Genomic DNA, 13245 nt, shown 5'->3' with positions numbered 1-13245 from the left:
CTGGAAAATTTTCAGGAAGAAGGGGACTCTGGAAGAAAGACTTCCTTCCAGAAGACCGCCCCCGGGGCTGTGCTTCTAAACGGTGTTTTGGAGCCCATAAGAACATCTTCTGGACTCCAAACCATGTGGCCTTATGCTAATGAGAAGCAGGAAATTTGCATCCATGCCTCATTTGCATATTTCAGGCCGTTTATTAGCTGGCATGTGTAGAAACGGCCTATGACTGGACAATCACTTTGCTAAAGAATGAATGGACACAAAGCAGACATTAGGAATCGGCATACACATAAACGTGTCAGTGAGCATTTCAATGGAGTAGGCCATAGTATTAAAGACCTGAGAATCTGTGTTACACAACAAAGAGACTTCACCAGATTACAAGGGAGACATCTGAACTGGAATTTATTCTCAAATTCGACACGTTAGGACTTGGTCTTAATAGAGAGAGCAATTACCTTAATGCATTACAAAGACAGCTTCCACATCTTTGGTATTCATAGTGATCTCAGGCAAGTCACTCAATAGGCACTTGGGCTGCGTCTACACTAGCCCAAAACTTCGAAATGGCCATGCAAATGGCCATTTTGAACTTTACTAATGAAGCGCTGAAATACATATTCAGCACCTCATTAGAATGCTGGCAGCCGCGGCACTTCGAAATTGACGCAGCTTGCCACCGCATGGCTTGTCCAGACAGGGCTTCTTTTTGAAAGAACCCCAGCAACTTCGAAATCCCCTTGTTCCTAACAGCAGATAGGAATAAGGGGATTTTGAAGTTGCTGGGGCCCTTTTGAAAAGGGGCCCCATCTGGACGAGCCACGTGGCGGTGAGCCGCGTCAATTTTGAAGTGTTGCGGCTGCTGGCATTCTAATGAGGGGCTGAATATGTATTTCAGCACTTCATTAGTAAACTTCGACATGGCCATTTGCATGGCCATTTTGAAGTTTTGGGCTAGTGTAGACACAGCCTTGGAGTAAGTAAGTTTCTTCCACTCCGCCTCACCCTTCATCCCCACCCCAAACCCAATTGATTTGTCAGTTTTCATTTCATATTTTGTTTTGTTTTGTTTTCTCTCTTTTGTATATTTGTTGTGCCAGTTCATTTTTAACACTATTTCCAGATCTGAAGAAGTGGGTCTGCTCCACGACAGGTCATCATCTAATACATTACTTTGTTAGTCTTTGAAGAGCTACCTGATTGCTGGTTTGTTTTCTATAGTTGGCTGTTAGAGTGAAAAATCACCCATCTGCAGAGGGTCAAGAGAGGTGAAGGGTGAAATCTTGGCTCCTTTGGTGTCAGTGGCATAACTCACATGGAATTCACTGGGGCCAGAATTTTACCCGCAATCTTAAGTATGTCTTATTCTGCCCTCTGCAAATGGATGAATGTAGTCCCTAATGTAGCATTTTACCCCCAAGCCTGCTGTTGATATTGATTCCCCAGACACGTGTTTGAATTCAGTAGCAGAATACGCCCTGGAAAGTTTTGGTTGATATTCAGCTCTAACCTTCTCTGTGTTTGGAGGTAGTTTTGAAATCCAGGCATTTAGTGTGGATTCAGCTTCCCTCTATGCAGATAAATCTGAAGTATCTGATTCATGCACATGGGAGTATATGGAGCAAGTTTAGGAATTCTTGACTGCTAGGTTTACTAAATGTGACCACATCCAAAGTATAATACCATATTTCTATGGAATGTCGAAAGATGACACTGCTTGGGTTAAGCCATCAAATGAGAGCTCAATAAATAAAACAATGCAGAACGCCACAGTGTTTCACTGTTCCGAGTACCATTCTATGAGCTCCCACAGTCTTTTCTCACTCCGAATTAGTGATATAAGCAGCTCTCAGAAACATCTCTATTTTTCCTGCCAGTTCCTCCCACTTACTGCCACCCCATGCTACATATGTTCAGGATTAGTCTAAAACACACAACTTCTATCAGGTAATCTAAAAAACTACTAATCCTTATGGTAGCCTAAACAAACAACACAGATGTATATTTTTGGCTGCTGGGTTAGTACAAAGAACATTCACTACCATACTGTTCCTCGAGACAGACCTGTTTGATTTAATTTATAAACGGTGCCAAGCAAGTACAGTAGGAGAACATTTTAAATGGCCAAGAGATACAGAAACAGTGCCAAGAGAAAGGCACCTTAAGGATGTGGAAGGAGACATTCTCCATGGCCAAGAGTAAGACGTATTGCTCAGTGGGAATAAATGAGGTGTAATTAAAAACTTTACATTCAAAATAAAAACAGAATTTCTAAGCTTACTGTTAGTTTCTGCCATTTTACTGGTGAGGTGTGAAGGGAAGTGTGGCAGTTTTTACAATAGTAGCATGGAGATTCTGTGTTCAGTCTACCTCCTTGGAAGTCAGTGGAAAGATATCCATAAAATTTCCTGGATGAAATCCCTGTTGCATATAAATGAATAGAGCCAAGTTTTCACCCACCCGTTTTTAAAATTTAAGCAGTTTGATTAAATACCAAAGTGTCGGTTTTCCTGAGAGTTAAACCAATATGAAAACAAACAGGCATTCTGATTTGTATCCTTTTATAAAGCGGTTCCATTCTGTGAGTGTCGCAAATGAAGTCTGTCTAGCACAATTTTTTTCTAAACTTTGACAAAAAATACTTTTTTAGTAAAATGGCTGCTAGCCGCGTTAAACTCAGAAATACCACTTGCATTTGTCAGTTTCTACTTCTGATGTCATCTCACAGATTATGCACAGGTAGAATTTGTCATGACCTTAAAATTTATAGGTTTGAAGGCTAAGAAAACTTTTCTTGATTTGCCGATTGATTTAAAATGAGCTAAAATTATTTATTTCTTATTTACATAAACCAGTTAGATTGGTATTTATTTCACTGTAACATCACTAGTCTTTTTATTTTTTAGTTCTTATCATTACTTCTAGTAGTTTATCACCTATCCATTCTAAAAATCCTCAGAATTTAAGTGGGTGAAGAGGGAAAGAAGAAATCCATTTTTTTTTTTAAGGTTGGATGCCATATATTGTAACCTGTCAGAATTGGAAGCCTTTTGGTGGACAAGTATAAATACTGTCAGAACCAGTACATTTTTCCAAATACTGGTTCTGGACCAGGGGTGAGAACAGCTGATGGGATTATGATTTAAAATAAATTAATTAAAAATGTGCGTCTTGTTTAATATGGAAAAGTATGCTTTCCTCTTCTACATTTGTACACTTTCTGTCATGAGGTGTTCGATTTTTAATATGGGGGCAATCTTTAGTCTTTGGCTCTGATTCAGAAAGGTTCTTAAATCTGTACCTTCATGCACATGAATATGCCCGATGAAGTCTCAGTAAGAAGCTCCTGAATCAATGCCTCTGTGGTCTCAAGTAGAGCTGGGCGTTATTTGTGGCCAATGAAATTTTCCTCCCGTTAATGCATTCATCATGAAGTCAGTGGCATAGTCACATGAGTCACAATGATCTGTGTGAAGAGGAGTTTGTAGGAGTGGGATCCAGGTCACATAATTCACAGGGTGACCATATTTCCCTGTGCTGAATACAGGACACCCTGTAAAATTACGTGTCTGCAAGGGAGTTCAATGGCAATCAGAACTATGCAGGAAAAACATTCAAGTTAACTTCAAGTTGACTGAGCCTCCGTTAAAAAGAAATACTTTACCTTTATTGACCTTTTTCTTGCGAAAGTTTTCATGGAGAGAGGTGACTCATGCACACGCCCATACACCTCTCTCACACGAGGACAGGGGGTGGCCAACCAACCTGACCCAGTTCTCCCTGCCTAGCTCTCTCCACCTCCATGCCTGGGTGGGCTCCTGGGATGGACTCGCCTCTCCTGGTACCTGGTGCTACTCTTTTCGATGCAGCATGGGAGGAGCACGTAAGGTCACAGGCCCACTCTCCCCAGATCTCTGTGAGGGTTAATACTAGAACGTGGCCAGCAGCAGCCTTTCAGAACTGTGCAGGAGAGAAGGGCTTCCAGCCACAGGGGAGGGGATGGAGGCAGATAGGGATGACTTGGCCAATGTCTTTGCAGAGGTCACCTCTCCCCACTCCCTCTTTCCTGTGGCTAGAAGCAGCTTATCCCTTCCTGCTCTAGAAAGGCAGCTAACACCTCCAAGCTGCTGCTGGCCACCAACATAACCCAGCCACCTCCTCTCCCCTGGCTACAGCGTGAACCGAAGGGGGTTAAATCCTAAGGACGCATTGAGCACCAAGGCCCAGGGAACCTGACAGCAGGGTCTGCAGCAAACCTGGCTAGAGAGGTGGCTCAGCAGGTGAGTGTGTATAGGGGAGAGAGCAGCCACACGCTTCCTTTGGATGGACCTAGGGCAGGGGCAATGTGTGAAGAGGGAGTTAAGCATCCCTGCCCAGGGGGCTGCTGTGTACCTGCAGGGCTGGGGCATGAACAGGCTGGAAGTAGCTTCCTCCCCACCACTGAACTCTGGAGCTTAGTCAAAGGGCAGAGACGCTTCCTTGTGGCAGTGTAGTGCAGGGCTTTGGCACATGTAGGGGTTAGCTCCTCTTGGCGAGCATCCTGAGCCATCGGGCCTTGAGATTTCCATGACTTCCAACCCAGCCAGAAAGCGTAGGGGAAGGAAGGAGCCTGGTGGCTAGCCTATAGGTGAACTGAATGATCCAATGAGGAGCTGGTTCTTTGCACAGTGCTCACGGAGGGATGTGCGCCACCAGGTGGCATATGGAGGAGCGGGAAGGTTGAGGGGTGAACAGGCACAGCAGGCAGAAGACAGTGAGAAGGAAAGCATGTAAAGGGGCAATAGGCAGGCAGCAGAGAGGACACATAACCAGCCCCCACTTTCCTACACTCACAGCCATAGCAGCAAGCAGCCAATGGTGGCTGGAAATGAGGCAGGAGACAAGGTGAGCCTGCTGGCCAAGAGCCAGCACGCAGCATCAGGGACTGCGCTGACAGACCAGAAGGGGTTGTGGCCAGCCCTGCATGCTGCAGCTTTGCCCAACCACCAGCCTTGCACACCCAACCTCATCATCAGCCATTGGACATTCCCCACTCACTGTTGGTATATGGGCAGCTGGTGAACAAGGATTCAGCAAGCAGTGGGAAATGCCAGTACTGTTGGGAAGGGAGAGAGAGAAAATATGGGATAATTTGCCCATTTTTAAGAAAAATTGGGTACTCCTGCAGGATGGCTTAAATACAGCACTGGTGCTTTAAAAAGGGACATCTGGTCACCCTAGTAATTCTAATATGAGTCTTCAGAATGCTCTCTTGTGGATTTTAAGCAATCTTTCTCATCCACTTCTTTATACAAATTTGCAGAGTGCCAGAACAAAGCTTGTGTACCACCTCGTCTCAGAAGTGGGTCTGTCCCACGAAAACTCACCTAATAAACTATTTTGCTGGTCTTTAAAGTGCTACTTGACTGTTTTTTGTTTTCACTTGAACATTGTTCTTTCTTTCTTTCTTTCATAAAATGTTTTACTAACACAATGAAAAGTCAGCTGTTTTTTAGAAGCAGCCATCTGGACTTGGAGGGGATAGCTCTTCTAAGGAGCTTTCTGATTAATTTACATGTGCTCTTTTTCCTCAGGGTCTGCCTGGCAAAGATGGACCCACAGGGCCCCAAGGTCCTCCTGGGCCAGTGGTAAGTGCTATGTGTGTGGGATTTATTACTGCATGCCTTCGGTCTTTTTAGGATTGTAGGTGGCTGTCTGTGCTAGCTGGGGCTAAATAGCTAATTGCACTGGTGATTAGAATTCTGATTAATCATGGGCTTGGCAGAGAACTGACCTTGCTATGCCAGTTCCTTGGGTTCTTACCTTGAGAGATGGTGATTCTCCTGTGGCAAAGGGGATTGAGTCACTCAGTAGACTGCCATCTTTTGATAAGCAAAGTAGCTGTGTTGTGTAAGGTGGACATATACCCCGGGCAGTCGGAAGAGGCAGAGACTCTAGTCTTGCGAGAAGTTCCAGTCTGTACTTGTTCTCTGACCTGAGCTACCAGATTTCATTGCCCGGGTCATGCAGCTCAAGCTGTAGAATGTATGCCAACATTCTCACAAAACAATTAAGGGAGCATCTAGAAGCCAGAGTCTGACATCAGCTGGCATTTTTGGGAGCAGTACACATTCATTATAAAGCAGAATTGTGTCCCTTCTGCTATAAATCTGCCTCTGGAAAATACATTATTCCGGAGTGACACATGTACTAGCAAGAATTGTCTTTGGATTGGAAAGATCTGTAAGCCAATTTGTCTGCTATGATTTTAAATATTTGCTAATTGACAGAAGAGCTGACCTGTCCAGAGGATGAACTGGGGTCCTGTGCTTTTGGGGACCCCTCGGCAGCCATCCCAACTGTCCTATGGATGGGAGAGATGGGGTAATTAACTGGGGCTGAAGTGAGGCATTGGGGCAGCAGAGTGCACCTCCCCTCCCCCCGCACTCACCTCATGAGCAGGGAGAACACCAGCCTTCTCCACCCTGCTGCGCCACACCATGCCATGCCATGCCATGCCATGCCCGCTGTGCTGTGGAGAAGCGAGGCATAGCTGGCCTGGAGGATGGTGCACCACAGCAGGGCAGAGCAGGCTGCTGTCCCCACAGCCCGCGTGGAGAGTGCGAGGAGGTGGGCAGGAAGGTGACCCCTGCTGCCTCTGCCATGCCCTTCCAGAAGCATTCTCCCAGATGGGCCAGCACCCCCTCTGGGGCAACTGGAACTGGCCGCGGTCAGCAGACAGGCTCCTGGGATGGATGGACCTTTGGTCTGACCCAGTATGGCTGTTCTTTTGTTCTTATGTTCTTCTTATGATGGGAATCCTCAAGGACAGAGGCAATGAACGTAACCCATTTGGGAAATGCGATTTGAGAACTCATACGGGTGCCCCCGGTGCTATGGCCAGAGGAAGTGCGTTGGGTCACAGAACAGATATGTTTACTCTATCTAGGGGTGTCCTTATACTTTATGGGGCCCTACACAACTGATGCTGCCCCCCATGTGGCTTTTGCTGAGCGTCAGGGACTTCCTTTCCTCCCCCCCGCCAACCCCCAGATTCCCTGCACAGTTTCTGCCTGGGGCTCAGAATTCCTCCCTCCCCCGTCCCACCTTGTGTGGCTTCAGCTGGGGACCTGAGGCTCAAATCTACCTCCAAACCCCACCTAGCTTCTGCCTGGGGCTGGGGCCTCTTCCCCCTGTGCCTTCAGGGCTCCTACCTAGGCTTGGGAAGCTTCTCGGGGCTGGAGCAGAGCTATAGAGGCTGAAAGCTGCTTTCTGCCCCAGCCTGGCAGTAGGGCACCCTCACTAGTGGCTGGCTGGTGGCCGAGCAGCTCATGTGGAGCGGAGGACAGGGCGGGGGAAGGCAGCTCTGCTGCCGCTGGCAGGAGAGAGTGGCGGGGTAGCCGGGAGAGGAGAGGAGCCAGGCAGGCTGCATCTCAGCAGCAGAGGTGCATAGGGCCACATGAAGTCATACAAGAACATGCAGCCGAGAAGGGGCACCTGGAAATGTGGAAGTCCCAAATTTTCAGGTGCCTTACGCAGGTGCGTATTTTGCGTATGCCTAGGGACAGCCTTGACCCTATCTGTACAGCAGTGAACTGGGGCATGGGTGGGCCTGGACAGAAGCCAGGCCAAAGGATCCATTGCTGTGGCACTCCTTCAGCAATGCCAGAGCATCAATCTGCAATAACTTCCGCGTGTTTGTGCCACAGCGGCTCAGCAGTGCGGGGAGGGTCAGATTCCTTCTTTTGCACAGCAGCTCCCTGGTTACTCAGGCCTAGGACTGGGTTAAGACTTGATGCTCAGACCCACTGAAGTCCATGGGAGGGTTGTGCATTATGTAACAATACCTTGAAAAAAGAATTTCACTAGCTGCATGACAGTGATATTGCCCCGTCATGCTATTTGCATAATTCTTATAAATAAATATTGCTTGGCACCATTTCTTTGCCTGTTTGCAGCACTAGCATATTAATAAATATTCATCACTGTGAAGAGTTCACCTACAGCAGCTACAATTTCATCCTTATTCACCTTGTTGTGCCTATTGTGTGGGTTCTCCAAATAGCGTATAATTTTAGATATAGTCTGTGTTTCAATTCCTTGAGAAATTGAAGTGTAAGTCAATCTGCTGACAACCTCAATTTCCAATTTCTTTGAATTTCTAAAATGACCTTTCTCTGGTGTTTAATAGGATTATTGATTCAGAATTCATTTATATTTTCATGGTAATTTTAAAAAAGAAAACAGAATGGAAATAAATGCTCCATCTGGCTTCCTCTGTTATGGAAATCAAAATGGATCCATAGATAAAGGACTAAACTGAGCAGCAAAAATCTTAACGCAGTGTACTATGCATGCGTAGTGTCACTTTTCAAATTACCAATGTACCATTGTGGAACTAATGGAGCTGGGATGTTCCCCATATAGTATAAAAATTGTGGTTAGGGGTTTGTTTGGTTTTTTTCCAACAAAAACTCATTGGGGTTGGATGTCGCAATTATTAACTGTTTTTTTCCACATAGGGAATACCTGGTGCTCCAGGTGTGCCAGGTGTTATGGGAAATACTGGGCCAGAAGGTAGAGTTGGACCACCTGTAAGTAAGCTAACATCTTTATATATCATCAGTGTTATGCTCTTCAGTTCCTAACCCTTGCTGTTACCCCTTACAAAGAGCTACACAGAGCAGTGGTCCATTTGTGTGGGAAGCCTTCACACTCATTGCAATTAATGGTTAAAGAAAACATCCCATTGTTGGTTTAATTAAGTTTTTTTGTTCAGTTTTTGTTCTGCTTTTGGTCTGACTTAAAATGCTGGGTAGAAATATAAGCATGAGAGCATCAAGAAAAACTTTGTCCTTAAAAGTTAAAAGGATATAGGATAGGAATTCATATTCTGAATGTAGCAGCGTAATTGTCTTTCCATTTCAAAGTGCACTAAAAATAACATGTGCTTCTTTCTTAGGCTTAACATTTTCCACAAAGGGCACTTTTACAAAATGGCCTGATTTTGATCTTATTTTTACTGGTTTTAAACAGTGCAACATTGTTAACTTCACTGAGTTTACATGGGTGCAAATGACATCAGAATCATGTCTACTTCAATAACAGACAGTTTTCCCATTGATGTCAATGGGCCTTTGATTATATTCGGGACCTAATGCTAAATTTTTGTGCCATTTAAGTGTCAATTATTTTTATATATCAAGGAAAATACTTTAAGTAAAAAAATATATAAAATAAGGGTATAAATTCCACACCAGTGACAATTTTGGAGATTTTCAATTGGCCTTTTTGGTGTAGCTGTTCAGCTAAATAATTTGAATTCATAAATTAGGAATTTAACATTTTAACATTTGTTTCCTTATGTAACCTGCTTAAAATTTTTTTGTCATACATCATGATGGAAGTTGTAATCATATGTTCTAGAAAATATTTGAATCTGACATTGTCCAGCTGCACAACTGGCTTGATTTGTAAGATACTAAATAATTTTAGATTTTTTTCAAACATCAAGTTCTCCTTAGTGATTTATACTAACAGAAGCATTTGAAATATTTGGCTTAATGGGAACATACTAACTGAGATTACATATAAGAAAAGTTAATAGATTAATATGCTCTTCATAGTACTCTATTAGCATAATAATTTCATAACCCCCCAGAGATTTGGTGAGATACAAAACTTATTTGATGCTGAAGTTATCACGATAATATGGGCGTGTGCTCCAGAAATCATCCTAAATTTTTGACAGTGTAGATAGGCCTGAGGTAAGGCCCTGAAGTCTTATCAATATTGGAAAAACGAACTAGAGAGGCCAAAAATGTATGAAAATCAGAACTGCATCCTCCTGACACTACACAATAGCTAGGTTCCCAGTCAGATACATTTCTATTGCTAGGTCTACACTACCATGGAAGATTGACCCACTGAAGGTCGATCTTCCAGGCTTTTGCTTTGTGCACGCCAAAACTGCACTTTCCTGGGGTCACAGTCAATCCCAGAACTCCTCGCAAGCAGTGAAGATTAAGGAAGGTCAACAGGAGAAATGCTCCTGTTGACCTTCTTCAGTATACACAGACATTGAAGTCGACTGCTAAGTCCATTTTAGCTATGCAGTTGGTATATTGGCTGTCAACTTCTATGTCTTATATAAACACAGCCCATGTGTGCAGCAGATTTCAGCCCAAACTGCTGTCAGCACCATCACCATTTTAGAATTCCTCCAAGCAACAGGATACAGTCTGAGGATGAAGATGAACTTAGCAGCAAAGAAATGGAAGACCTTTATTCTTCCAGAATACGATGTTATCCTGATGGCTACACTAGATCAGAGAAAGGGTCAGCACTCTCAATCACTAGAAAGGATGAGTCCTCCCTGACTCAAGGTTCAGAAATGAGGAACAGAACAGTGGAGAGGGAACAGCTGGACAAGGTAACCATCTGATAATCATGGAGAGGAAAATTACCTGCTGTGGGTATTAAAGAGGAAAGATCATGTTTAAGACAACATTGCTGGCCCTTTGCTAGGGTTATATGGGATTCTAAAACAATGGTTTACTTTCTTTCCTTTTATTGTAGTACTCTAATATCTGGAGATTCAGGCATGCAGTACTTAGAGCTAGGGAGAAAAGTGAGAATGAACTTTGTGTTTAATCTTTTAACAGGGTGCCCCTGGTGCAAAGGGGGAAAGAGGAGAGCGGGTAAGTAATGTGCATTTAACAGCCACAAGCACATTTCAGTCTGATTTTTGTTCCATAAACCCTCCAATGTAGTTATTTACACTCCCCTCAATCATAACTATGGGTGAGTTTAGATCTAATCCAACAAATTTTTCTTCTTCACTGATCTCTGTCCCTCTCTCTAAATAAAATTTAAAAAGAAAGTAACATGACGTGCGTGTGCCAATGAGCATATCCTACAAACTTCTTTAGTAACAGAGAGGTAGCCATGATGGTCTGTATTCTAACAAAACAAAACAGTTTTGTTAAACTTCTTTAGTGGTTACCATCACCAGCCTTTTGTATGCCTCCGGAAAACAGGAGTTCCACATTTCTGACTCTGTCACCAATATCCTTGGGCAAGTCCAGAGGTTTTCTGCCTTATTTTCCTCACTTGAAACACAGGGCCCTTAAAGCCACACCTCCAACAGGTGCTCCAAGCATGTTTGAGACAAAAGTGCTGTAAGATCAATGTGTTGCTGTGGTGTTGTTGTTATCCAGGGTGATGTTCAGTCCCAGGCAATGGTGCGTACAGTTGCTCGTCAGGTGTGTGAACAGCTCATTCAAGGTAAGTAGATCAATATCTCTTATGTTTAGATTTCAGGGGGCTGTTTCTAAATCTAAAGACTACATCTGTAGCTGGTAAGAAAATTAAAAGTCACTAAACATGCCTATCCTCTAGAAATGTATCTGCTAGGGCACCGAACAATGCCTGCTGTTCAACAGCCTATTTCCTACAGCACTGAACAATACCTCACCTCTAACAGTTGTGACAGGGTCAGGCCAGAGGACTGCTACAGCAGGGAGAAGAGCAGCCCAAAAAGGGAGAGAAGGGCCACCTCCTTTGTGATGCATGATGGATTCCTGCAGGGGCAATCAGGAGCAGCTGTCAGGGAACTGGCCCAATTAGAGATGGAGCGGCTGGCTGCACATCAAAGCCAGTGGAAGGCTTGTGGCAGGCTTTTGAAAGCTGCTCCAGTTAGAGGGTGACTGGGGAGAGAGAAAAAGAGAGAGAGAGGGAGAGAGAGTGAGTGAGTGGCAAAGGGTGAGGCAGAGACAACAACACAGAAGCACTAGCTTCTCTGAGTGGGGGAGAGCTAGGGGTGGGAGCCCAGAAGGAGTAGCTAGGTTTCTACCCCAGAAAATAGCTGCCAGCCTGACCACTGACAAAGGGAGATGGCTGCTGGCCCCAAAGACTGGCAGGGGAAAGAAGCGCCCTTGCCACACAGTTCCTTACACCACAAAACAATGCCTACCCTCTAACAGTGCATTCCTTGTGCAGTAAAACCCCGATTATCTGACCTCCATTTTATCTGACGCAGCCTGGGGCACCCAGCGGTCCTCCCTGCAGAAGGGGCCCTGGCAGTCAGCAACCCACCCCCGCTCCCCCCATGATTACCCAACATTTTTGGTTATCCAGCCAACAGTCAGTCCTGATTATGTCAGATAATCAGGGTTTTACTGTACCAATAAACAATATGTACCCTCTAATAGTATATTCCCTACAGCACTGAAAATTTCCTACACTCTAACAGTGTATTTGTTAGGCCACTGAAAAATACCTGCACTCCAACAGCATATTTCCTTTACCACTGAAAAAATACCTCATCTCTAACAGTGTATTCCCTACACCAGGGGTGAGCAAACTTTTTACATCAAGCCACACTTTTCATCCCTACAATTAGGAGTCCCCCCCGCCCTCCCCAGTCCACAACCTGTCTAATGTAAGTCAAACCAACGGAAATTTTGGTTATGCTCATATTGAAAAAAAAGCACATTTGGCATCTGTGAGAAAGTAAGTATGTAGAATATAAAACTTCTTTAATCAGTATATAAATGTGAATGCACATACAGAAAACAGCAACGTATGTCAACATTTTTAAAGAGATGGTTGAGCTTGACACCCCACTGCGTCCCTTCTTATGAAATTTTGCACCCCTCTGAGGGGGGTCTTACCCCCTCCCCCACATTTTGCACACCCCTGCCCTACACCACTGAACAATGCCTACCCTCTAAGGCTATGTCTACACTAGAAGCATCTGTCTACAGGAGTTTCGGAAGAGATGTTCTGACAAAACTTCTGCTGACAGATCCTGTCTACACATAAAAGCAAATTGCTCTTTTGATACACTCTGTCAACAAAGGGCCCACTAGAGCATCTACACATCTTTTTTGTCAGCAGCTTCTGTCTACAAAAAGCATTTTGTGTGTAGATGCTCTGTGAATTTTGTCTGCAAAACCCCGGTTTTGTCTACAAAACTCTAGTGTAGATGTAGCCTAACAGTGCATTTGCTAGGGCCACTGAACAATGCCTACCTTCCAACAGCATATTTTCCTACATCACCGTACAATACCTTGCCACTTATTTCCTACACTACTAAACAATACCTACCCACTAACAGTGTATTCCCTAGCCCCGTGAACAGTATCTACCCAGCAATAGTGTATTTCCTATGCCATCAAACAATACCTCAACTCTAACAATGTATTCCCTACGTCACTAAACAATACCTACCCTCTTCTAACAGTGTATTCCCTAGGCCACCGAACA

The 13245-nt window shown here is 44.3% G+C and overlaps 1 protein-coding gene across 3 annotated transcripts in view; it reads left to right on the top strand.

Annotated features, from left to right (window-relative positions):
• COL14A1 (collagen type XIV alpha 1 chain) overlaps positions 1–13245 on the top strand; it is a 195452-nt gene that overhangs the window by 166504 nt on the left and 15703 nt on the right. For all 3 annotated transcript variants that reach the window (XM_074986728.1, XM_074986726.1, XM_074986727.1), the window contains 4 exons: positions 5571–5624; positions 8499–8570; positions 10641–10676; positions 11196–11262. In XM_074986728.1, the coding sequence (XP_074842829.1) occupies positions 5571–5624; positions 8499–8570; positions 10641–10676; positions 11196–11262 (229 nt within the window). The remainder of the gene's footprint in view (positions 1–5570; positions 5625–8498; positions 8571–10640; positions 10677–11195; positions 11263–13245) is intronic.

The sequence above is a fragment of the Carettochelys insculpta genome, chromosome 2 (genome assembly GCF_033958435.1).
Source record: "Carettochelys insculpta isolate YL-2023 chromosome 2, ASM3395843v1, whole genome shotgun sequence".
NCBI lineage: Eukaryota > Metazoa > Chordata > Testudines > Carettochelyidae > Carettochelys > Carettochelys insculpta.
Note: the sequence above shows the minus strand (reverse complement) of the source record. Positions and strands in the feature narration are given on the sequence as shown.